This window comes from Macrobrachium rosenbergii, chromosome 20 (genome assembly GCF_040412425.1).
Source record: "Macrobrachium rosenbergii isolate ZJJX-2024 chromosome 20, ASM4041242v1, whole genome shotgun sequence".
NCBI classification, from domain to species: domain Eukaryota; kingdom Metazoa; phylum Arthropoda; class Malacostraca; order Decapoda; family Palaemonidae; genus Macrobrachium; species Macrobrachium rosenbergii.
This window is the reverse complement of record NC_089760.1, coordinates 27516774-27544500: the sequence shown is the minus strand read 5'-3', so window position 1 is coordinate 27544500 and position 27727 is coordinate 27516774. Positions and strand designations below refer to the sequence as shown.

Here is a 27727-nt window from a genome sequence, read left to right as displayed (position 1 = left end):
CGGGAACATCAAGTGCATAGGTCTCCAAGGGGACCTGCATACCTGATACCAGTTCCGGGAAGTTACCTTCCAGGACTGGGGCAATGCCTACCTCTACTCGGGTCTCCCTTGACACTCGGGTAGAGGAAGCAACTGTTGATTGTCCTGGACATGATATGGGAGCTTCGAGTGCTCGTACCTACAAGCCTGTGTCACCCTTGGTACTCGGGTTTTGCTGAAACCTCGAGTCACCTCTGCTAGTATCATGGAGTCAGCTCCATGGGCCGGTTCAGGCACTGTAAGAGCGAAGGTGAACAAGTATGCAGGTGCTTCTTCACCCCCTGCCAGTACTTGCCTGAGTACTCAGCCAGGGTTCCGCACAGGTGTAGCTGACCCGAGGGTCTGCTCACCCGGAGAAGCTGAGAGGAGGTCCCCCACACAGTCTTCCCGTCAGAAGGCCCCATCCTTGAAAAAGTCTGGAGCATGTCATGAGGACAGCCTGAGAGTGCACAATCTTTCTCCCCCGGTCAGCCTGAGTTCATGTTCATGTGAACTGGCCTGCTCACCCGACAACAGCCTTTGTGTGTGTTCCCGTTAGTCCATTCACTCTGCATGAGACAGCACCCCACCATATTTGCGTGCTCGCGGTCTCTCTCCTAAACCAGTGTAGCCATCGCCATTGTTGGTTGGTGGTCACCCACGGCTTTCCTCTTCTGCCTAGGCTTCGGCCTCCAACAAGACAGGAAAGAGTGCTCGCTCCGTCTCACCTGTCCCTTCAACCTCCTGAGGTTATACTGGTAGGCATGAGTCGGATAGAAGGATTGACGGTTGGGATGCCACATCCCAGCGTAACCCTGCCATGAAGGCATATGTTCTGGGTTTGGTCCTCAAATCATCCCAGATGTGTGCCCAAGTTGTCGAGAAGGGATCTGGAGGTTCTGCCTAGGTTCTCCATCCCACAGGGAGAGTAGATTGGGAGGACTGTGCCCTGGAATGACCTGAGGGTCCTCTCCCCCAGGACTTGGACAACCTCGAGATACAGAGGATGTTTGCAGAGGTCATTGCACTGATCCATCAACACGATGATCTCAGATAAGGGGCCATGGCCACATCTTTGGATCGTCCATTGCGCCTCAAAGCCTTCTGGGGACTGAAGAAGAAACCCAAGGCTTTGGTAGGCTTGCCTTGGTCCACGCTTACCGAAGGGGTTTTAGAACAAGTGAATTCTCAGGTCTCTGGGCAGGAGAGTTCACTTTGTGCTGACTGCTCGGATAAGCTACTTCCTCCTCCTCTGCCTCGACAGAAGTGGTACTATACACCCTTGGAGGGGTCTCTGCTAACGAAACAGGTTGACCTGGCCTTGGTTCGTCGAGGGCCGGGTCTCTTACTTGGGGTGGAGGGTATCACCCTCACACAACAAGAGGCAGCGAGTCTGGAATCTGCTGTAATGGCTGCATTCCAGGCAGTCTCCTGGTTGGATCTGTGGTCTTTCACATTGTCCAAGATTGCAGCCTCCTTGGGTTCCATAACCCCAGGAGAGGACTCCACCTTTGGGAGACTGTGCCAGTCTGGAGGCAGGGCAGTCACCTACCTAGTCCACCAGACGGCAAACCTGTGGGTGAATTTGTTTCTGAAGAGGAGGGACCCTGTTCTAACTAGGGTATCCAAGTTCGTGGGCCTTGAATCGGCATTGACTCTAAGGAACGGATCGCTGCTAGGCTCTGCCTCTTTTTCCTAGAGAACAGGTAGACACTGTGGTGAACAAGCGTCGTGTAGAAGATAATGATCATTTTGTCCACCAGTGGCAAAGACCTCTGGACCTCCAAACCTTTATGTACCACTGTGGCCTGACCCTCAGGTCAGGCTAGCACTCCCTCAGCCCCTAAGAAGTCCCAGGCTTTGAAGGGGTCCCAAGGAAACACCCAGCCTTCTTCTGCCCCTACCAAGAAAGGCTTGCAGCCACATCCCTTTCAAACCTCCTTCCAGTCTATAAAAGGAGGCAAGGGAAAGAAGAAGAGAGGAGGATGCTAGGGGTGGCGTTCCCCTCCACATGCTGCCATTGGTGAGGGGGTGCCTGTCAACCTGTCAAGCCATTGGGCAACATGGCAGCGTCACAGAGCCGAGACCCGGGTAGTAGATGTCCTTCGGGAGGGCTATCTACTCCCCTTCAAGTTTCATCCACCCCTCACCAACAATCTGGTTCAGTTCCAAACGCATGTTCCCGTGTCACCAAAGACCTTGCCCTTCGAGCACCGGTAGAGGTGATGCTGAAGAAAGACAATGTGGAAGTCGTGACAGATCGGACCCAACTGGGTCTTTCTCGTAGAGAAAGCAACGGGTGGTTGGAGACTGGTCATAGATCTCTCTCCTTGAAACAATTCGTTCGCCAGACTCGGTTCACAATGGAAACAACATGGTCAATGCTCGCTTCCGTCGGGAACATGACCCCATGCTTACGGTGGATCTGAAGGATGCATATTTTCAAATACCCATCCATCTGTCCTCTCACAAGTATCTATGCTTTATCCTCAGGGGATGGTACTCCAGTTCAGGAAACTCTTGTTTTGGGCTCTCAGCCACTCCCCAGGTGTTCATGCGAGTGTTCTGTGGACTGGCACTCGCTAGGCCCGAGTTCAAGTCTCCGGACGGCTGATGAAGAGTTAGAGGAGTTTATTTCTGGTGATAGAAATTCATTTCTCGCTATAATGTGGTTTGGATTCCACAATAAGCTGTAGGTCCCGTTGCTAAGTAACCAGTTGGTTCTTAGCCACGTAAAATAAGTCTAATCCTTCGGGCCAACCCTAGGAGAGCTGTTAATCAGCTCAGTGGTCTGGTAAAACTAAGGTATACTTAACTTGACTCATGCGAGTGTTCACCCTTGTGTCAGTTAGATTCCATTCACACGGGATATGTCTGTTGAGTTATCTTGTTGATTGGCTTGTCTTGGTGAGCTCTCGATCGCAGTTGCTCCAGGACAGAGATCACTTTCTCGAATTTTGCTGTAACCTGGGAGTTGTAGTAAATCTCGAGAAGTCTGATCTCATTCCCAAGCAGAGGATAAAGTACCTGGGCATGCTGATAAACATGGCAGCAGCAAGAGTCTTCCCCTCAGATTCCTGTATCAGCAAGTTCAGGAAGACAGCAGTTGTTCCTGTCTCTGCAGAAACAACCAGCCTGACAGTGGCAAGTTGTTCTCGGTCACCTGTTTTCGTTAGAGAAGTTGGTCCCTCACGGGTGACTTCACCTTCGTTCCTTTCAGTGGACAATGAAGGAGTTCTGGTCTCTGGCATGAGACTCCCTGTCCTTTCCCATTCCTCTCTCAGAAGGAGTGAGACGAGACTTAGCCCGGTGGCAAGATGACAGGAGCCTTGTAACAGGAGTGTCTCTCCACACTCCCCCTCCCGAGATGCTTCTGTTTCAGGTGTGTGGAACTGAAACGACAATCACCGTCACATCAATATCCTGGAACTCAAGGCGTCCTTCCTGGCTCTCCAAGAGTTTCAGGATTGAGTGATGGGACACTCAGTGGTGATGATGAATGACAACACCACAGTAGTGGCCACATAAGTCAACAAGCGAGAGGGCTTAGTGTCTCTTGCTACAACTGCTGACGATGCAGGTGCACGAGTGGGCAGTAGCACACTTGGTAGAGCTGTTGGCCAGATACATTCCAGGCAAGAGGAATGTAGTGGCAGACAAGCTCATTCGCCAGGGTCAAGTAGGTAGGGACACATTGGTCCCTTCACACGGACATCACAGAAAGGCTGTTTGACATTTGGGGTCTTCTGTCCATCAACCTGTTTGCCACCAGGCTCAACAGGAAGCTGCAAGCGTTTTGTTCAGTCGTGCCAGACCCATGGGCTGCAGGAGAGGACACCTTCCAACACCCATGGGACAATCTGGATGCTTATGCCTATCCCTGTTTTGTCTAATTTACAGGTTGATCAGCGTGGCAATGATCACTCTGAATCTTGGAATGATCCTGGTGGCTCCCAAATGGCCACTTGCCGTTTTGTATCGGACCTGCTAGCTCTGCTTTCTGAGGCACCGAGAGAGATTCCTCCTTGGCACGACCTTCTGTGTCAACCGCACAAAGAACGGGACCACTGGCCGGTGGGGTCTTGCACTTCAGGGCTGGAAACTATCCAGCATCTCTTGTGAACGAGAGGGTTTTCTCGCCACACAGCGACAGATATGTATGGATATCTCCATCAATCCTATGTGGCTGTGTATTAGGGGAAATGTGCCGTCTTCTGTGGTTGGTGTCGTGGACGCGGTCTCTCTCCGGTTGGAGTCACTATTCAGCAGGTAGAGGACTTCCTAGTCTTTCTTTGCCTAGAGAAGCTTCTCTCTGTCTCAGCATTAAAGGGCTATAGGGCTGGCCTGGGCCTAGTCCCACATTAACCCTTAAACGCCGAAGCCCTATTTACAAAAACATCTCCCGTATGCCGGCGGCGTTCGGGAGGTAGCGCTGAAGCGGAAAAAAAGTTTTTTTCAAAAAATCACAGCACTCTTAGTTTTTAAGGTTAAGAGTTCATTTTTGGCTCCTTTTTTTCTCATTGCCTGAAGTTTAGTATGCAACCATCAGAAATGAAAAAAAATATCATTATCATATATAAATATTGGAATATATGACAGCGAAAAAAATAAAACTCGTATATAATTGTATACAAATCGCGCTGTAAGCAAAACGGTTAAAGCTGAGTTAATTTTTTTTAGTTGTATTGCACACTAAATTGCGATGATTTTGGTATATAACAGATTGTAAAACGATTAAAGCAACACAGAGAAAATATTATCACAAAATGATGCATGAATTCGTAACGCACGGACGTAAAAAAAAGTTTTTTTTAAAAATTCACCATAAATCGAAATATTGTGCTAGAGACTTTCCAATTGTTTCAAAATGAAGGAAATTGATTGAATATTACTAGACTGTAAGTTTTTTAGCTTACAATTGCATTTTTTACCATTTCGATCGAGTTAAAGTTGACCGAAGGTTGATTTTTTTCTATTTATCATTATTTATATGAAAATATTTCAAAAATGGTAAAAGCTAAAAGCATGATTTATTTTTTGTTGTATTCTACATGAAATTGCGCACATTTTGATGTATAACACTTTATGTAACGAATAATATAAAACGGCGAAAAAATTACGAAAAGGCGACTCAAGAAATGCCAGGATTTTCAGCGTAGTCCACGCGTGCTGAGTGAAGGAATAAGTTTTTTTCAAAAATTCACCATAAATCGAAATATTGTGCTAGAGACTTTCCATTTGTTGCAGAATAAAGGTAAATGTTTGATTGGCACTAGAATGTAAGAATTTTGGCTTACGATTGCGTTTTTCGAGCATTTCGGTCGAGTCAAAGTTGACCGAATGTTAAAATTTTGTCAGTTATCATGATTTAAATGAAAATATTTGAAAACTGTTAAGAGCTAAAAGAATGATTTATTTTTTGTTGTATTCTACATGAAATTGCACACATTTTGATGTATAACACTTTATGTAACGAATAATATAAAACGGCGAAAAAATTACGACAAGGTGACTCAAGAAATGCCAGGATTTTCAGCGGAGTCAGCGCGTGAGTTTAAGGAAAAAGTTTTTTTCAAAAATTCACCATAAATCGAAATATTGTGCTAGAGACTTTCTGTTTGTTGCAGAATAAAGGTAAATGATTGATTGTTACTAGAATGTAAGAATTTTGGCCTATGATTGCGTTTTCCGAGCATTTCGGTCGAGTCAAAGTTGACCGAATGTTAAAATTTTGTCAGTTATTGTGATTTAAATGAAGATATTTGAAAACTGTTAAGAGCTAAAAGAATGATTTATTTTTTGTTGTATTCTACATGAAATTGCGCACATTTTGATGTATAACATATTATGTAACGAATAATATAAAATGGCAAAAAAATTATGACAAGGTGACTCAAGAAATGCCAGGATTTTCAGCGGAGTCAGCGCGCGCAGAGCGAAGGAAAAAGTTTTTTTCAAAAATTCACCATAAATCGAAATATTGTGCTAGAGACTTTCTGTTTGTTGCAGAATAAAGGTAAATGATTGATTGTTACTAGAATGTAAGAATTTTGGCCTACGATTGCGTTTTTCGAGCATTTCGGTCGAGTCAAAGTTGACCTAACGTTTAAATTTTGTCAGTTATTGTGATTTAAATGAAAATATTTGAAAACTGTTAAGAGCTAAAAGAATGATTTATTTTTTGTTGTATTCTACATGAAATTGCGCACATTTTGATGTATAACACATTATGTAACGAATAATATAAAATGGGGAAAAAATTACGACAAGATGACTCAAGAAATGCCAGGATTTTCAGTGGAGTCAGCGCGCAGAGAGCTTAAGGAAAAGTTTTTTTCAAAAATTCACCATAAATCGAAATATTGTGCTAGAGACTTTCTGTTTGTTGCAGAATAAAGGTAAATGATTGATTGTTATTAGAATGTAAGAATTTTGGCCTACGATTGCGTTTTTCGAGCATTTCGGTCGAGTCAAAGTTGACCGAATGTTAAAATTTTGTCAGTTATCGTGATTTAAATGAAAATATTTGAAAACTGTTAAGAGCTAAAAGAATGATTTATTTTTTGTTGTATTCTACATGAAATTGCGCACATTTTGATGTATAACACTTTATGTAACGAATAATATAAAACGGCAAAAAAATTACGACAAGGTGACTCAAGAAATGCTGACATTTTCAGTGGATTTCCACAAGGAGCGAAGGAAAAAAGTTTTTTTCAAAATTCACCATAAATCGAAATATTGTGCTAGAGACTTTCCGTTTGTTGCAAAATGCAGGTAAAGGATTGAATATCACCAAAATATTAGATTTTTGCTTACCTAAAAAAAGACCCAAATAAATAAAAAAAAAAATAAATAAAAAATATATATATATATATATATATATATATATATATATATATATATATATATATATATATATATATATATATATATATATATATATATATATATATATATATATACATATACATATATATATACATATACATATATCTATATATATACACATTCATACATACACATATATATAATATTATATTGTTTTTACTTTGGTACGGATACATAACTAAAAGGAATGCTTGTGAAAAACTTTGTTTTTGCATAAAACGAAATAATATACAAAACACCAATAAATACAGATATATAAAAACTTGTAATAAATATAAAACTAAAAATAAATTCAATGCAGAATACTCACTCGTAATCCTGACTCTTCGTTCTGTTCTAGTTTTCTCCCTCCTCCATTGAAGAGTCTTGCATTTTTATCCTCTCGACATGACGAGGCACAGGCGGAGGAGGGAGACGCAGCGCCCATTACTGCGGATGGGCCGCACGGCGTGCCCGCTGCGCCCTCCGGTGTCGCTCGGGTAGGCGCACTCCAATATATAACCACAGTGTGGTACTTGCGGTTACACTCCTCGAACCTGCAAAGTGCAACCTCGCAGGTGCGACAGACGTACCGGGTGTCTCTCCTTCTGCCATTCATATGGCACACCCAACACCGTTTCTGTTTACGCCCTTCTAGGAGCTCCAGTGTGTGATCTCCTGCCTGCAGCCGACACACAGGGTCGACTACCCGACGGGACACTGGAATGTTAGGGAGGGCGGCAGCATCACCAAGGGCGGCGGCATCATCCAGGGCGGCGGCATCATCAACGGCGGCGGCATCTTCAAGGGCGGCGGTAGCAGGGGCGGCGTCGGCAGGAGCAGGAAGACCGAGGCTGGCTCTCCTAGCGACATTTGCCCTTTCCTCTCGGGGCAGGGGGGCAGTGTTGGAAGGCCACTCCTCTGGGTTGAAGTTTATGAGGGCATTCCCAGCCACCTCAAGAAACTGGATGTGGATCAACCTCCGAGCGTCAGAATTGTACCCACAGTAAAGGATGTAGGCATTCTGGAGGGCCAACTGAAGGCGGTATTTGTGAGCTTCTGTGTCCACCTCCTGGTTCTCCTGGCGAAGGGATAATACTGGATGAGTTGATCAAAGAGATCAACTCCTCCCATGTGCCTGTTGTAGTGCCCGATGACAGTAGGGCGTTGGACACAGAACTCCTCATACGTAACTCGGCCCTGCCGGCGTGTCTTCTTCCGCTGAATGATCTCTTCTTGGATGGGCTCATGACTCGTCGTAATCATGGGCACAGTCGGACCCCCTTCCAACAGATGACGAAGACATCTCCCTTCCGCCGCCACTCTGTCTCTCCTCTTGCCAGATGTTGCGGATGGCTAGCAAACCTCTTGAGGACATTGGGGCCCACGCACCAACCGAAGGGTACCACTGACGCGCACACCTGCTTCATACAGTTCCTGGGCCAGGGATACCGAGTTATAATAATTATCCATAAACAGGTGGTATCCCTGGTTACGGAAACGATCCACAAGACCGAAGACAGTGTCATGCAGCGTGAGAAGACCCCAGAATACACCGAGAAGTCCATGACGTATCCAGTGTTAGCTTCCGTAATGAAAAATAACTTTACACCATATTTCTTTGGCTTCTTGGGGTTGTACACTTTTATACTGAGATGCCCTTTGTATGGCATCACCCCCTCATCCAAAGAAAGGTTCTTGGAAGGAACCACGAGAAACTGGCACCGTTCACGAATGTACTCCAACACTGGACGGACTAAGATGAGGCGGTCGGGGTTATTCCGGGGTACAGCCCTTCGGTTGAAGGCGTTGAAATACCTGTCTATCGCCAGGAAACTATCACGGGGCATAATGCCGGGCACATTGGGCGTGCTTAAAAAAAATTCCGCCTCCAATATTGCCTGACGTCGGCAGCAGGCATCATTCCAAAAAAAATGTGGAGCCCCAAAAAATGCGCCATGTCCATGAGGTTGCAGCCCCGCCAGCGATACAACGTCATCTGCAGTTCCTCACGGCAGTACCGAGCGTAATCTGCGGTCTCTGCAACTAGGAATTCCAGCAATTCCCGCGTCAGGAAGAGCTGAATGAACCCCAGTGCAGTGAGAGGCACAGGGACGGTCAGTCCAGGTACTGCCGTGAATGGGTGCATGTTAGGTAGGGTGGGGTCCTCCAACCACCCCTCATCACTTTCGGACGAACAGCCTTCACCCAAGCTGCCGCGACGTTGCGACCTTCTACGGGCCTGTGCTCGCGCATGTGCACGGGCACGTCTACGCACTCCCACCCTCCCAGCTGGTCCGTCTCCCTCACTTTCTGTCTCGTCCCCACCAGCCACAATCGGGGCCTCCTCCTCCTCCTCAGACTCTCTCATACGCACTGAAACCACTAAATTCCAATTCACTTTCCTCCTGTGGCTCCCGTACGGACATTGGGGGCAAGTACTCGTCATCACTAACATCAGGCGTGATGTCCTCATCACTGGATGACCAACTGCCACCGAAATCAGGACTTCCCACCTGCTCTCGATCGAGCTCCGACAAGTACTCGTCAATGTCCTTTTGTTGGAGGCCTCCCAAATGCTTTCGGATGCCCCTCAGGACACCCCGATGCTTCCTAGGGGAAATTAAGTAAAAAAGGCACGGATGTGGTCCTTGGTCCCCCTTCGTCACACGTGGCCGCACAACACGGCGTTGAGAAGCTGGGTCATCTTGGGTACTTGGTCCCTCTCCAGCATCCCAGTCTAAAACTCGTCTCACACGCTCACTACCGACAGGCAGTATGCGCCTTTCACGGTCCTGACGACGTTGAGACATCTCTGCAAACGTCCTGTTGCCTCACAAATACGCAAACACTCGCCAAAGTTCTGCAAAACACGGATGCGTCAAAAAATCGCTCGGACGATGCGGGCGCTGATGCTTTCTGGTGCGAGAAGGAGGGAATTTTCGCACATGCGGCGTCTGGGTGACGCTTATAAACAAAACAACAGCTTGATCCGTGAACTCCCAGCATCCCTCAAGGCGCGTGATTTAAAACCTTTTGCAAACTAGGCCTATAATTATTTTTCCGCGAATATTTAAAAAAAGCATTTTTAGTCGACGTATGGTACGTCCACTTGACACCCAACAGACAATTTTAGTCAACGTATGGTACGTCCAGTAGGTGTTTAAGGGTTAAAAGGTGTGGATATCTCCTCCTTGCAAGAGGTTTCTTTGCTGATGAAAAGCTTCGAATGGTCTTGCCCTCCCAGAGAACTCAGGTCCCCTGAGTGGGATGTAACTTGTTCTTAGGAGCCTGACTCATGCACCGCACGAGCCTTTACAAGGGTTGTCAGACAGGGATCTGACCCTTAAGGCCGTTTTAGGGGCTTTTTCTTGGACACAATTGGTGCAGTATGATGGTAACAGATTTGGAAGTTATTAAATAAACTCTGACTTTCCTTAGCCTAATTTATTACCGTAACCTACAGAAGTGTAATTTAACCTAGATTACTGTATCACTCTTAATAGTACAATGACCATCAAAAAAGAACCTGCCTGAAATTCATCAACCTTGATCTGCCACGATCACCAAAAAGAACCCTAACCTTTCAACTGATGATGACTTGTTCTTTATGGAGCAAGAATTGTGGTTCCTCCCGCCTTTCGCCGTACACTCTCACCTGTCTTTGTGACAGTCATCGAGGTGCGGAAGCCACAAAGCAATGTGCTAAACAGACTGTTTTTTGGCCAGGCATCGACTCCGACATCACTAGTACCATCAGAGCCTGTGAGTCTTGTCAGGTATTGCAGCCTAGTCTCTAGCGGAACCCCCTTCTGAATGATGACATCCCTATGTGTCCCTTTGAGTCCATCCCGGCTGACTTTTTTGGTGTCGCTGGGAAATCCTTCCTCACTGTCACTGACCAACTCTTCGGGTGACCTGTTGTTGTCCCGTGTAAAGGTGACACCACTGCCTCCAACACCATAAGGACTTTTTGTTGTTACTTCAGGGAGGTTGGTGTCCCTCTCCTCCTTAGGACTGATGGCAGACTGCAACTCACTAGCCAAAATTTCCAGGATTTCTTGAAATGCTGGGGTGTTCACCACGTGTTGTCTTCACCACACTACCCACAGTCCAATGGCCATGCTGAAGCTCCTGTAAAATCTGTCAAGCACTTGATCCTAAAGACAGCACCTTCTGGCAATATAGACTATAAGGAACTGTGTAACACCTCCAACATTATAGGCTGCTCTTCAGCACAAATCATATATGGCCATCCACTCCGTACCCGTGTACCTGCTCATCCACAGTCTTTCTCAAAGGAGTTGCAGGCCAAGTCGGAGGACTGCAACTGTCGTGCAGCTGCCGGCACTGAACAAGTGAAGCTACAGTATGATCAGCATGCCTGCCCACTTCCCAGGTTGAATATCGGTCAAACAGTAAGGATCCAGGATCCGACTTCCCACTGCTGGAACAAGGTTGGTGTCATTATGAGCTGTGGCAGATCAAGGGACTATGAAGTGCGTCTCCCTAGTGACTGAGTTCAGTGGCGTAATCGCCGCTTTCTACGTCCAGTGCCACCCCCTGGTGATGACCCTCTTCCCCATGTCCCTGTGGCCCCTTGCATGGACATGGAAAAGTCTTTCGCATCTAACCCTCCGGTGGTCCCACGCAAACCTCAGAAGCTTAATGAAAAAGAGCCCACTCAAGATGGAACTATGAGCGTGAGGGGGGGAGGGAGGTGTAGATAAACGAATTGTGAGACCGCACATTAAGTACTATTTTACTGTTCTTGTATTCATTACATTATCATGTACCCTTTATGTACCCACTATGAATATTATTGATGTCTCGATGTATAATAAATACACCTCGTATGTACTTTACATTATATTTCTGTATTTCATTAAGAATATGACAATGCCCCAAGGACATGGTAACATTGTATTTTCCCACTTCTGGCCATTGCACGATTTTCAGTGTATCGTTCAGTCTTCACCCGTGATGGATGTCTCTCAGTTTGCTTGTATATAAACATCCAAGTGAACCTATTAGCATATACATAGTGTTTCTTTCCTCCCTTCAAGAGAAACAGTCACAGGATGTATTAAGCCCTATTATGGCTCAGTAAGGAGACCCCAACAAGAGGAGCCTTCGGAAAATTATTATCTCTCGTCCTCTTATTCCATCAGTGCTTTCTGATTACAGTGGCTAAAGATGTGATGTTCCGCAGACATAATCAGCTGGTTTTGGCTTCTCCAGCTGTTCACCTGATTTGTTAATTGCCAAAAGAATCCTGTAACAGCTTCAAGCTCACACGGGTAAGGTGAAGGGGAGGGGAGCCTATCTTAATACTATCTCGCTCAAGCAAACTGCAAGTAAAAAAACACTGTCTTCTTGCTTGTCCTAGCATCAGCGAAGAGAGTGAGTGAACTTCATGGATTTTCCTTCAACGTTAAACACTCAAGGGGATGGGGATCAGTTACGCTCGATTTCATCCTGGCTTTTGTTGCTAATGATCCAGATGAGATGTTACTCTATACTGTTTGCTGCAGTACCATTGCAAGAGGACTCAACATCTCCAGCCTGAGTGTCGACGACTTTTTGTTAGTACTGGCTCAACCAAAAAAGAGGTGTCCAAGAACATTGTCTTTTTCTGGCTTTGTGAAACAATCAGGCGACTTTACTCTGCATCTGGCAAGGAGGACACAAGTACATTCCAAGCGAGAGCTCACAAAGTCAGGGGCATTGGTCTGTCCCTCGCATTCAGGAAGAATCAGTCAGTTCCTCAGGTACTGAAGGCAGAGGTGTGGTCGCGCCAGACCACCTTCACAACCTTCTACCTTTGGAACATTGCCCACAAGTCCTTGGACACTTTTCCTGGGTCTTATGGTGGCTGGTCAACAAGTTGTGTAGCTTACCTGGCTCCTCAAAGAGGACAGGTAGCATCTCGCCTAAGGTGTTCAGTTGCGAAAGAGAAAGTGTGTGTGTGTGTGTGAGTGAGTGGCCTTCCCTCCCTTTCTCTTTCATCAACCTTCCTCTCTCTGTGGCAGAGGGTAGGTGGTAAGCTGTCATATGCTGGAACTGGCACTGATGTAGGTGAGTTTCACAATTGAGTTCCATTCTATTATCTATATACTATAGATGTATAGGAGCAAGTCCTGCCCTCTCTCTAGCAAGGAGAGAGAGGGTCCGGCAACAAAACAAACCCACTGCTTATACATTGCTTTATTGTCTCAACACTCAGATTCAACCTAGCCCCTTTTCAAATGATGTTGGTTACAACACACAAATTTGAAAAGGCCCAGAAGTTGAACATGCAGTTCCATATGCCATTCAACATGTCAGAGGCATGGCCCTCTTCCTTGATCTATTCGACCAGGAAGAAGACCCATGTGTAGCAAACTACCAGTCAGTTTAGAGACTTATTCAGATTCCACCCTCCAAGTAAGTAAGTCTTCCTTATGTAAAGACCAACGATTTACAGTTAAAACTATACAAACTTGAGGTCTTACAGTTAAATGCCAACCTCATGCCACCCCTCATTCTGATACCTGGGCCAAAAGGCAAAGTGAATGCTTACCATCTGGTTGGGCAGGACTCCCACCAGTCGAACGGTAGTTAACTAGCTAACCACCTTGTTTAAAAGTTAAATGGCTGTTTCCAGCTGCACTGAAGCATATTCCTTCTGTAAAGACCTCAGGTTTGTATAGTTAGGAAAAATACAAATTACTTTGAAAATTTGCCATATTCTCTGTCATTTACCTGTGTGGGTGCCTTTGGCACTTGCGATGGCCGGACTTAGAAATTTGTGACAAAGTTTACAAGTTCTCCTCCTCCTCCTCCTCCTCTCCTTCCTCCAGATCAACTGTGTAGTCAAGACTGACATTTTGCTCTTCCTCCTGTGCTTCCTGTGACTCCCAGGAGACGTTAGTAAGAATTTTGACAAATGTCTGTTACCTCAAAATGCATGAAAACACAGGAATCTATCTCCTGTATATTCTTACTTACACTTCAAATATAGCTCCCTTGAGGATTTTTTAGAAACTGACATTCCCATCACAGTCATTGGCTCCTTCTTAACAGTCTGATACATCAAAGCTTCTCTTTCATATGTTTATTTGGAGCTCTTACGTGAAGGAACTTGAAGGAGTAAAAGCTTACTATTTCTTTCTGATATTAGAAAGGTTCACAATTAGTGTGGAAAGGTGAACAATGACTTGTTAAAAAAAATATTAATAAAATACTAATAACAAAATCAGAAACAGACATATTTATACACAAAGCTAAACTATGTTTCTAAATAATGCCATTACAACCAGAGAAGGACATTACCCCTAAGGCTGATGTTGGCACCTCTTTGTTAGCACTGGAAAGCACAAGGTGTCCAGGTACACCCTTTCTTTCTAGCCTCATGCTGTGATTGAACATTGCAACTTACCCAATGAAGTGGACAGCTGTACAGTTCAGGGAAGAGTCTGCAGAGCCTGGGGAGTGGGACTGTCCCTGGCATTTGAGTAACTTATCAGTAGCACAGGTGATGAGTGCAGGTGTGTGGAGACACCAAACCACATTTACCTCATTCTACTCAAAGGGATGTTGTCCACAAGTCCCTAGATATTTTCTCCTTTGGACATGAATTGGGTGCTCAACACTTGGTTCGCCAAGATCTTCCTACTTGAACGAGAATTTAGACTTTTCTCACTTTGCCTCAGGCCCTAATGCTGTGGGATCCTTGTTCTAGACCAACAGGAGGTTACAAGAGTTATCGTTCCCCAGCCCACTTTCTGGATGGAGATTAAACTTGCCAGTCAGTTGAAAGACCACCACCCACTGAAGGAGTGAGTCCACCACCCATCATAGGAATGAGTCACCTTTATAATAGGCAGTGGCTTTTATTTCCATGGGAAAAAACATTTTTAGAATAATTTGTATTTTTCTTAGGTATACAGAGCCTTTTATCATAGTCCCATCTAAGCCACCCTGCTTAGTCCCTGATGCCAAAGGAAAAAGTGCTTAGTACTGGCAGGTACCCCCTACCACCAGTAACTACCTTGTTACCAAGTTTAAAATATGATTTCAGTTCACACTGAGGAATGTTCATACATAAAAGAGTGGTTTATGTTTCTAGGTAAAATACTAATTACTATAACAATTTATTTTATAAATACCAGCATCTGCTGGGAACAGATGAAAAATATACCAAATCCCAAACCTTGAATGGTACAAGTAATGTTACAAGTATTCAAAAGAAAACACTTGGATAACATCTGCAGCTGCTGCAGATGGATGATGAAAATAAAACAAAAATTTTAAGCTTACCAGTAATATTTACAATTAAGTTATGCCATTTCTCACAGAATATAACACATCTATGGCAGTGGTAGTCAAAGAAGGCTCACCAACCCAAGAAACCAAAAAAAAAAAAAGTGTTGGGGGGTGCGGGGGGAAGATGGGAAATGCACACAGCAAGACCAAATCCTAAGGGTGTGGATGAAAGCACAAAATTTACGAATTACTTACCAGTACTGTTTCATTGGTTCTTCATGCTGGTAGATTTCCAGAGTGGAGAATTCTTTACCTTTATTTGTATTTCCAGAATTATATAATATGCCTCATTGTAAGATTTTGCTTTGTCATCACTAAGAAAAGAAGCCCCTAACACCACTTTCTTGCAATATGAGTTGGATTTGGACAGTACAGTTTTCTGTCACTAAAAGAAAATTGAATATTTAACACATGAACTTTATGTTATTGTTTATCACAACATTGAAAGTATGAGGTCTGATATCAGTAATGAACAAAATTGCTGCGCTGGAAAGGAATAAAAGAAAGTTGGAATAGAGAAATTTTTTGGGAACAGCTGATATATGAGCAAACCTAGGAACTGCATGGTCTTTATCATTCACATGTAAAAATTTAGTGTTCATCTTGAACCCTGCCTACTGGGCATTATGTTGTAAGTAATATAAAGTTTTTTATGTATTGTAGTAATAATTTGTATTCCAGGAGAATGATACATTGAGCCCAGAAACACCTGTAGAGGAAAATACATCCATGAAGAAATTAAAGTTATCTCCAGCAAGTTTCAGTTTGAATTTAACACCATTGACAGGTGGCCCAAAACAAAAGAGAAAACGTAAAAGGAAAGTGGAAGCTCCAGTAAATGTTACTTTGCATCCAGCAGCACCTACATCTACTGGCAACATACATTCAACTACTGTGAATGAATCACAAGCAAGAATGTTGAATGAAAGTTGGGATGGTTAGTGATTTTAACTTAGTTTTTACAGTATCATATGACCATCTTGCTTTGTTTCATGTTCATGATACAGTACATCACCAAGTTCCTTCATAGTATACTACTTGTTGAAGGAGGCTTCTTTAAGATGCAGGAGTCCATCATCTAGTATCTGGTAACCAGGTTTAGTTGTAGAGTGATCAAGAAATATGGCTCTTAAGTTTTTGGAAAACCTTTCACATCCGTTGGTTAGTATTCTGTACTGCCCAGTACCATAAACCCTTCATTCATTTTTCAGGATTTTAGCACTCTTTTGGAAGTTGGCATTGCAGGCTTAATAAAGGCTGCAATTTAACCTTGCAGCTCCAGGTCATAGTTTATGTAACATTGTTTTGATTTTTAATACTTGTCAGTTTTATCTGTTGTCAGTGTTACATAATCATTTCCTGTGGCACCCACAGGGATGCACAGGGCCTCGATGAACTCACACCACCACATTCTGTCCTGGGTGAACTCCTCAAAATCTCCCCAACATTTGTCTCCTGCTTCCTGCCTCATTGTCCTTAACCATGTCTCCTTTGGCATACCCCTACCTCGTCTACCAAGGGCAACCCATCCCAGTGTATCTCGTACTATTCCTTCTTCTATACTCATGGTCTAGCCACTTCCCGTGTGAGAACCTAACATACTCATCGACTGGGTGCACCTCCGTATTTCTCTAATTCTGTTATTTGATATCCTATCCCTCCAGTTAATTCCTAATATTCTTCTGAGTGCCTGGTTTTCAAATGCTAAGAATTTATTATCTGAAGTCACTGTACTGTGCCATTGCTCATGCCCATAAATCAAAATACACTAAACCATTACCTTATAAATTTTTATTTTTGTATGTGCAGAAAAATTGCTGTTACTCCAAATATTTTTAAGCATTCCCATTGCCTGATAAGCCTTTTTTAATACTTCCATAAATTCTGTGCTCAGAGAACCATCCTTACCTAAATAAATACCTAAATATTTAAACTTATCCACTTGCTTTACAACCAAGCCTTCAAGTAGACAATCCTGTGCATTTTCAATATTCATATTTATGATTTCAGTTTTTCCACGGTTAATAACCAAACCAACCTTTTGACCTTCACTCACTAGACAGTCCAACACACTCTGCATCTTTTCTGGTCCCTCGCAGATCAAAACCATATAATCAGCATAATCCAAGTCAAGAAGTTTCACATTTTCTCCCCAGAGTGTACCTGCATCTGTTTCTCTTTTAACCCTTCTCATAACTTAATCTACGACCAGTACAAACAACAGAGGAGACAGAATGCCACCCTGAATCACACGAGACTTGACTTCAAATGGATCACTCAAACACCCATCAACCATCACTTTACAAGATGTGTCCTTATGCATGTTCATGATAACCATCACAGATTTTTCAGGTATTCCATAATGCCTCATGATTTTTCCCATAGTCCTTCTCGAAATACTATCAAAGGCCTTTTCAAAATCAAGAAAACAAAGAATTAATGGAGTTTTCATTTCATTTGCTTACTGCATTAAATGCCTAACTATGAAGATCTAAGCACTGCAACCCCGCCCCTTTCTAAAACCAGCCTGTTCATCCCTCAGAATACCTGTACCATCAACCACTGGCTCCAACCTATTCATCATACAGAAAATTTTCAAGGCTACAGGTGACAAAGTGGTTCCCCTCCAGTTACCACTTTTACTTAGATCTCCCTTCTTTGGAACTTTATTGATCACACCATTCTTCCAACCTAATGGTATTATCCCCATCACCCATATCACATTGAATAATGTCTTCAAGACAAATACTAATCTTTCCTCCTCCACTTTAAACATTTCTGGGAATAAACCATCCTCTCTTGGTGCCTATCAATTCTTTTAACTGTTTTATTGCTTTAACCACTTCTAGCCTGATCTCACCTTCATCAATATTTAAATCTACCTGAGCAGCACTCTTTTCCCCTACTTCTGGTTTCAACATTTTGGTTAATAAATTACCTTCCATATCCCTGACTGGTATATCCTTACGCTTACCAGCACTGTGAATCAGCTCTCCAATTGCTTTATATGCTATCCTTTGACTCTGACCATCATTGTTATTATTTAATTTTTCAGTTTCCACAACCTTTTCATTTACAGATCTTTTATCTCTCTTAGTTAGTATTTTAACTTATGAATCCAGACTCAAGTACTTAGTTCTTGCTACTTCCAGACATCTATATCTTTTCCTCTATCTGAGTCTCCTGATCATACAACTAGCAGCCTCTTGCAAAGCTTTATTCACATCCCCTGACATCTCTTCTACACTTCTCCTTCCCTCCTCCAATGTTTCCAACACCAAAAACCTGTTTGTGCATTCTATTCTAAATTCCTCCTTTTCCTCCTTCCCTTCTAAGCATATCAGTATCGTACCTATCAACAACAGGTTTTCCACTTTGACTTTTTAGCATAAGTCTTATTTATGCAGCGCTGAGATGATGATCACTACCAATATCTGCTCCCCGATTAACACAAACATCTAGCAAAGAGCTTCTATGCCTTTTACTAACAGCAATATGATCAATCTAATTTTTATATTTTCCACACGGTGACACCCATGTTGTCTTGTGTATATTGTGATGCTGAAAAAGTGGGCCCCCAATGACTAAGTCATTTGCTAGACAGAAACTCCCAAACCTTACTCCATTTTCATTAACCCTACCACCGACACCCATCTTACCCATACAAGCCTCAAATCCCTCATTTGAGCAGCCCATTATTTCATTGAAGTCTCCAATGCAAATCAAAACATGTCTAGCAATTCTTCCTATTCCTTCCTGCAGCATTCCATAAAATGTGTCTTGCCTTTCATCAGGTGCATCATTAGTGGGTGCATAACACACAAACAGACTGATGTTACCATGATTTGACTTGAACCGTGCATACAACAATCACTTGTCCATAGGATCCCATTCACATAGAGCTTTCTTTGCCTTGCATCCCAGCAGCAATCCTACTCCCTGATAATGCATTCCATCCCATCGGCCAGATGTCAATAAACGTAAATTAATCCCCAAATTCAATTTATCGATCCAGTTAATCTTGTCTCTTACAGCACAAATGTCTAATTCAGAACTTTGAAAAACTGTCACCAACTCTTCAATTTTGCTGTCTTGATATAGCATTCTCACTTTCCAATTGCCAATTCTGATAGTATTTTTAGCATGAATAAAAATTAGGAGACCGTGAGATTCTTAGCACCCCCTGCCTATTTAAGGGCTGCACGGGACTGGGGCCTGTTCCTCTTCTGTCAAAGTCCATCAAGGTTTCTTTGGCGTTGCAGTCACAGTAGGCAGCTATCTTGCCTGCATGCCCACACCCAAAAGGTTCAGCTATGCTGAGGCCAATTGCATGCTGGTGTGCTTCCCAGCCATTTCACTCTCAAGGAGTTTATCTGCCTGAGAAGCAAACATCCCCCCTGCTCCCAGGGGCATTGATCTGTGTGGGTAGAGGGTGATCATTCCCTCACTAGCCACATACAATGCATAAAGCCATACTCACCACACATTTTCTCTTTTCCTTTTTTTTCTTTGTCCCTCATGGTTAATGATATTATTTTAGAAGCTTGTTAATTGTGATTTGGCCTTACAGTTTTTCTGTTTGAATATACTTCCAATATGTTTATTGATTAAAATGGAATACCTTGTAATCCTATACTGCAGGTTCTTTTGTCTTTGTTACTAATAGATTTCAAAACTTACCAGGAGGCCAGACCCGTGAACTGTCTCTTAAGTTGAGATACATATGTATTTGTAATGTAATTGTGTCTTTTATATAAGTGACTTACCAAGTAATTACATAGCTACTAGCTTTCTACACGGCAGTCTAACAAAATTCAAATTTTTTCTTGGGGCCACTGCCATCGCTTGTGTAGGTGACAGGGCCCTGCCCATGTTTGGACTGATAGGTACAACTCAGGAGAGAGCTTCAATTAATTTTCTGCCAGCTCCCGTTTAACATTGCATTGAGGGCTGTAAGACTAGACTAAGTAAAGTGACTTGTGATTCACACACTAAGTGTGTTAAGTGTAGGGGGCAGGAATGTAGTAGACAGCTTACATGTCCAGAATGTCATGATTGGGAAGATAGTAAATGGAAGGCTTTGAAGTTCTATTTGGACAAATTAGACTGAGATAGAAAAAGGAAGGCAGCCCTTAGAGCTGAAAGTAGAGCTAGTCAGGAGATGCCTTCTTTACCTAATGTGGTAGAAGATAGCTTTGTTTCTTCTCCATTCAGGCTGTCTCTCCCATCCTTAGCCCTCCTGCACCTTTACCTTAGACTCCTTTACCAGGTTCCCGTGCTTCCGATCCCAACACTGTTGCCATTCTCAAAGTGAAATTTGATAAGTTTGAATTTTTGGCTAATACTGTTATGGAGTTAGGTACCTCTTTCAGGGATTTTGTGATGAAAGCGTCTTCCAGTGTTCCAAGTGTCAGTGTTGTGCCTAGTGAGTGTTGTGAGTTGAGGAGGTGGCTGCCCGTCCCACTGGTGCTCCTAGACGAAGGTCCCTGTCCCGCTTCCCCGCACTGGGGAGGAGACATACCGGAGGTCCAAGGGAGGCCAGTGGGCTTTGCCCAGGGACAGTTGCCCCCTCCATCAAGCCTGTTGCAAGTTCCCAGGCTGCGACAGAGCACCACTGGAAAGGCGTCTCCTATGGTGTGAATCGCCTGTTGTCAGATTCTGATGGCTTCTGTCCCGACAAGAAGCGTCAATGGCTTTGTTCTGCTTCTCGGCCTTTGAATGAAGAGACACTCCCTCTATGCAAACAGCTCCCCACCTCCTGTCAAGAGGTACAGTGAGGCTAGTGTTAGTCCTCAGCCTTCCAGCAGTTTCGCTGTTCCGCCTCCTGCCGCTTCTTTTGCTCATTGTCTTCAGCCTTTGTGGGACAGTCTGGAACCCTTTTTGAGTTGCGAGCGCCCTATTTTGGTCTCCAAGCGACAAGATGCTTCGAGCAAGCACTATCACCTGCTAAGCGCTCTCTCAGCTCAGAGCACCCTTCTGCTTTGGCTCACTTGGCGCCTGCTTCGCCGCTTCAGACTTCTGCACCTGACTGCTTGGCACCAACTTCTGGCTGCTCAGCGTCAACTGTGGAGTGTTCATCGCCAACTGTGGAGCGTTCGGCACCAGCATCTGGGCGCTCGGCGCCAACCATAGGACACTTGGCGCCTCTTTCTTCTTCATCAGCTCAGGAAGACTGCTTTAGCCCTAATTAAGCGTCAGCTTGAGAAACTCATGTACTTTGTAAAGAAGACAGTCGTTTCTAAGAGTAAGAACACCTTATCCCCCGTCTCTTCTGACGAGGAAGAACCTGAACAGGATACCGCTCCTTCATGTGCTTATTCGTCTTTTCTGACGTTTTTCCTGGCTAGTTTTACAGACTTATTCAAGCCTGCCACTCCTGATTCCCCAGCCTCGACCTTCTTTATGAGGAAACGGACTGCTGACGTTGCTTGCCTCCCTAAGTTAGTGCTTTCCTCTTCATCGAATAAAGTTCTTCGGGAAGTAGATGAGGGGCTGGCCATGAAGAAGGAACAAGTTAAATCTACTTTTGTCTTCCCTCCTAAACATCTCAAGAAGAAGTATCGCTTTTACGCCACTGGGGAAGCTCCCTCCTTGGGAGTCTATGCCTCCTCCCAGGGGGACTTCTCTGGATTGGTTGACACTACACGTCATCCAGCGTTCGCCACAGCCAAGATTTCCTTCTCTTCGCCTGAGCTTGATCATCTCGTCAAGAACCTGTTCAAGGTCTTAGAAATTTTTAGCTTCCTCAGTTGGACAGTGGGGGCTTTGGCAAGGAAAATCTAGGATTTAGCAGTCCTGGCCAAAGATTTCTCTTCTGACTGGTTGGGGGTATTGTCCTGCGCAGACAAAGCAGTCAGGGATGGTTCTTCCGAGCTCGCCTCCTTGTTTTTGATGGGGATCTTGAAGAAGCGAGAGCTGTGGTGCTCCTTCAACACTAAAGTAGTCACCACAACACTGAAGTCAGCTCTCTTGTTCTCTGCATTAGACAGATCCCATCTCTTTCCCCAAGACACTGGCTCTTCGTTGGGTGAGCCGGTAGAGCTGCTAACTGTCACTTGATGGGCCGGAGTTCAATTCTCCCGGCCGGCTGATGAAGAGTTAGAGGATTTATTTCTGGTGATAGAAATTAATTTCTCGCTGTAATGTGGTTCGGATTCCACAATAAGCTGTAGGTCCCGTTGCTAAGTATCCAGTTGGTTCTTAGCCACGTAAAATAAGTCTAATCCTTCGGGCCAGCCCTAGGAGAGCTGTTTATCAGCTCAGTGGTCTGGTAAAATTAAGGTATACTTAACTTCTTTTTCCCCAAGACACTGTTAAGGAGATCCTGTCTGACCTACAGAAGAAATCCACTACCGATGTTCTGGCAGAATCTTCCAGGCGACCAAAGGAAGCTCTAGCAACAGGAACCGAGCCCTTCTCTCCTCTGCAGCCTCAGCCCTTTTGAGGAGGAAGATCTAGGTCTCAACCGAGACCTCAGACTAATCTGTGCCCCCGTCTAGATCAGTCAAGAAATTGCCATTTAAACCAGCCGCTAAGAAATGAGAACACAGTCCTTCATGCCCTGGTTGGGGCCAGGCTGCACCTCTTTTTGGGGAATGGAGCCGCAGAGGGGCAGAACCTTGGGTAGTCCCAGTGTTGAGGAAAGGATATTCCATCCCTTCCCAAGAGAAGCCTCCCTTATCCAAGTAGCAGATCAACTTGATAGCTTACTCAGCACTCTCCGAGAGGTTTGCCACCCTTTCTAGGAAGTCGAGTCCCTTATTCGCAAAGGGGTGGTAGAGAAGGTGTTGGATCGTGGTTCGGAGGGATTTTACAACTGTCTCTTTGTGGTCCCCAAGTAATCGGGGGGCTGGAGATCAGTTCTGGATGTCAGTGCCCTGAACTGTTTCATGCTGGTAACCAAGTTTCATATGGAGACCAACCACTCTGTCATGTCCTCTCCATCAGGGTGACTGGATGGTCACTCTGGACATGCAGGACACCTATATCCATGTCCCGATACATCCAGATTCAAGAAAGTTCCTGCGTTTTGTGTTTAGGGGCAAAGTTTGTCCAGTTTCAAGCCTTGTGCTTCAGCCTGTCCACAGCCCCACAAGTGTTTACTTGGATCCTCGCTCCTCTTGGGAAATGGCTTCACCTTCTTGATGTCAACATTTGCTTATCTCGATGATTGGTTGCTCCGCTTCCCTTCGGAGGAGAAGTGCGTGGAGGATTTGAACAAAACTCTTCACCTGATGCAGGAGTTGGGCATGTTGGTTAACTTTCGGAAATTGCAATTAGTTCTGACCCAGAAGATTCCCTATTTAGGGATGATTCTGAACTCCCAGACTTTTCGGGTTTTGCTCTCTCTCAAACGGATCGACTCATGTCTCCAGACAGTCTGGGATGTCTCCAGCACGCTTCCAGATAAAACTGAAAAGGCCTCATGTGAAGCCTGCCCAACTTCACAAATGGTTCTACTGAGGCCAAGTTCCCCAGGAGTTCCTAGACTTCAGGACTTGCTCAGTGGTTCAGTGGATGAGTCTGCTGGGGAACTTGGACTCAGTAGAACCATTTGTGAAGTTGGGCAGGCTTCACATGAGGCCTTTTCAGTTTTATCTGGAAGCGTGCTGGAACAGGAAATCCCAACCAGACTCCTTTGTATTCCCCATCTCCTCAGAGATTAAGACAGACCTTCGATGGTGGTTGTCCATAGAAAGACTGAGAGGGGAAGTCTCTTCTACCTCTGTACCCTAACCTAGAATTTTATTCTGACGCTTCAGATCTAGGTTGGGGAGCCCTTTTAGGGAGTTGGAAGATCTCAGGGATGTGGTCAGTAGATCTGAGAGCTCTCCACATCAATGTGAAGGAACTAAAGGCCATTCACCTGGGTCTCCAGGCCTTCTCTCCTCTAGTTTCCAGCAAAGTAGTAGCAATCTATGCCCGCAAACAAGGGGGCACCCACTCCTTCACTCTGTACGAGACGGTGAAAGACCTCCTTCTCTGGGCGGAGCAGAACCAAGTGAAGGTTATCACTCACTTCGTTCAGGGGAAAATGAACATCCTCACAGACGAATTTAGCTGTTGCAATCAAGTTTTGCCGACGGAGTGGACCCTGGACTCCCTCGTGTGCAATGATCTCTGGAAGCTTTGGGGCAAACCAGCTGCAGACCTCTTCGTAACGTCAAGTAATCATCGTCTGCTTCTCTTGCTCCCCAGTCCCCGACCTTCTCACATGGGCAACGGATGCCATGCTGTTGGACTGGATGGCCCTGGATGTCTACACATTTTGACCTTTCAGGTTGATCAGAGAGATGATCAACAAGTTCTCCCACCAGAACGTCTCAGTGACCCTGATCACCCTGTTCTGGCCCAGGAAGGAATGATTTCCGGATCTGCTGAAACTGTTAGTGAACTTCCCAAGACTCTTGCCACAAAGACAGTCACTGCTCAGACAGCCCCACTTCCTCAGGTTCCATGAAGGATTGTCCACTTCAGACTGTCAGGAGCCTCGTCAGAGGGAAAGGCTTTTGAGGCAAGCTGCAGAAGCTATTGCTAGGTGCAGGAGATCTTCTAGCAGACTGTACCAATCCAAGTGGTCAGTTTTCAGAGGATGGTGCCGACATAATAAAATCTCATCTTCTGAAACCTCTATAAGCCAGATAGCTGACTTTTTACTTTTCCTGAGGACCGACAGGAAGTTGTCTCCCTCCACTATCAAGGGGTATATGTCAGTGCATTCTTCAGTTTTTAAGCATATGTCCTCTACAGGTTAAGATGAGCGCCGACCAGTGGTAGTACCCGCCTGAAGCGGCTCTCTTTCCAGGTAAGGAACAAAAAGCATTTTACTAATGCTAGCAACTTTTCTATTCCAAATTCACTACTTTTATTAATGTTTTGGAGTAGAATATGTCCATGTATCCCACCTCCTCTCAATGTGGAATCAGCTGTGTAATTACTTGGTAAGTCACTTATATAAAAATGATATTTTTATGATAAAATAAGGTTTTATGTATACTTACCAAGTAATTACATAATCGGAGCCCACCCTCCTCCCCTTAGTGGACATTGGGCATCAAATGAATTGAAGCTCTCTGCTGAGTTGTACCTATCAGACCCGAATGTGGGTGGGGCCCTGTCACCTACACAAGCAATGGTAGCACCACCGCGAAAATTTGAATTTTGTTAGACTGCCGTGTAGAAAGCTAGTAGCTATGTAATTACTTGGTAAGTATATATAAATCCTTATTTTATCATAAAAATATCATTACTTTGCAGTAACTATGAGTATGTGCATGCTGTTTCTAGACATGCTCAAAAGCAGAAGAAAAGGTTCCATCACATCATCTGCACATCTGGACTCCAGATAGCCCTCAGATGGCAGTAAAATCATACCAGTTTTGTTTGTGAGCCTAAGTACAACTTTGTAGCAGGCTCTGTGCTCCACCTTATGTGGGAAGAGTGCTGACGGTGTCCTCCTTTCCTGGATATGTGTGTACAGCAGTGTCACAGAAAACCAATGGATTTGGGCTTCTGCCTCAATAGATCCTAGGCAGATATGAGAAGGGGTGGTTATTTTTCATTGGATGGTCATAGTGAGGGAGCACTAATTTGTTGGCGTTATGGGAGATCTGCTCAGTGCTCGAAGAGGAGGGAGATTGTTGTGTTATCTCAAGAAAGCGCCTCATTCTCTTGACGGTGGTTTTTATGACCTCTGTCAGAGGGTTGCCATCCATCTATTATTTTTATCCAGAAGATGAAACCTATTCATATGGAACAGGCCCAAGGGGGCCATTGACTTGAAATTCATGCTTCCAAAGAATATGGTGTTCATTAGGAAGGAGTAAGAGGAAGTAAAGGGAAATACAGAAAGAAGAGATCCCACATATTAAAGGAAAAAAATAGATTAATAAATGTAGATAAAAATGTATTAAAATGCAAGGATAATAATATTATGGTAGTAATGCTTTGCATCTTTGCTTGAACTTCTGAAGTTCCAATCTACATGAGGGGGTATACCACCACTGGATGTGGGAACACGACAACGCTTCCCAGCACCAGTAGATTGTGAGGAATACCCCAATCCTTGATGATGACATAGACCACTACTGCCTCTGCCATTGTTTGGTAGAAACCCACACTTAATGTTGCTCAGGAAACCCCCCTCCTCCCAGCCACCATGAGGAGAACAACAAGGCGTGCCCTAAAACAACATGTTAGCTGTCCTCCTCCTCAAGCGGTGAGCAGAGCTCCCGGCATCAACCAATCAGTGCCTCTACCAGTCAGCCAAGCTCACAGCCAGTAGGAAGGCTTCCTGACTATGACCTTCCAGTCAGAAATTGCCACCCCTTCTTTATATACCCATTTGTGATTAAAAATATTCCATATGGTTACCCCTGGTGCCATTCACCCTTAGTAAGTGGTAGCACAGACTATCAAAACGTCAGGACAATAAATGAACTTCAGACAGCTGCTTTATGATCTACCTGCTGAAATGAAGAAACTTGCATGCCAAGTTGATAAGGCTCAATGCAAGCTCAGCAGCACACAGAGCGCCATTCTTTTCAAAGAAGTTTGCCTGAAAGATGGTCTTCTTCCAAGATAATTATTATTATTATTTTGATGGAAGTAGACCCTCTCTCAAACAGGTCTTATTGAAAAGGATGGCTGTATTTTACGAATTTGTTTTATACAGGATCTTTTCTATTTTCCTTATAATTTACTTTTCAGGCTCAGTGATGTTGGTTAGCAACTGGCCAATATTCATATTGGAAAAGGACAATTTTGGGATTTGGTAAGTGATTTTATTGAAATATTTATTCAAAATCCATAGATTTGTTTGTGGTCTTGTTCAGCGGTCTAGATTCTTTTTCTATTCAGGTTGTGGTACCGTCAACATGTTTCTTCCAGAGGATGACCATCGAGCTGGTCGAAGCATGTCGACGGTACCACAACCCGAAATAGAAAAAGAATCTAGACCACCGAATGAGACCACGAAGAAAAAGAATTAATATTTCTAGATCCCAAAATTGCCCTTTTTCCGAATGAAGATTAGCCAGTTACTGACCAACATTGCTGAGCCTGAAAATGGATTTTAATTAATATTTCAATAAAAACGCCATTCTTTTCAATAAGACCTATTATTATTATTATTATTATTATAATTTGGCAGCAGACCCTCTTTTAAAGATATTGAATATTAGCCAGTTACTGCATTTACCAACTTTTTCTATTTTGAGCGGACTTCTCTTCAGTGGAGGTGCGTGCTAACAGAATTATATTTGTCATTTCATGGGAAAAGTCAAAATCTGATTCTGCTTCTTTATATATTCTATACAGTTAGTTATATACAATTGTTGAATTGCGTGCGGCTGACTCTTCTGTCATTCTCCAATGGAGCTAAAGACTGGCATAGGTCCTTCTGAAAGATAAACGGCTTCAGCGGGGGTCATGGATGGCGAATTCTGATTGGTTGCAGTCAGGCCAATGGGAACGCTGGAATGAATCCGAAGATCTTTTCAATAAGACCTGCAACCAATCAGAATTCGCCATC

General features: G+C 44.1%; 1 protein-coding gene across 1 annotated transcript in view; it reads left to right on the top strand.

Annotated features, from left to right (window-relative positions):
• Positions 1 to 27727, top strand: part of LOC136849174 (uncharacterized) — a 110946-nt gene that overhangs the window by 69075 nt on the left and 14144 nt on the right. Inside the window, exon 8 of the mRNA XM_067122285.1 lies at positions 15877 to 16132. Within this exon, the coding sequence (XP_066978386.1) occupies positions 15877 to 16132 (256 nt within the window). The remainder of the gene's footprint in view (positions 1 to 15876; positions 16133 to 27727) is intronic.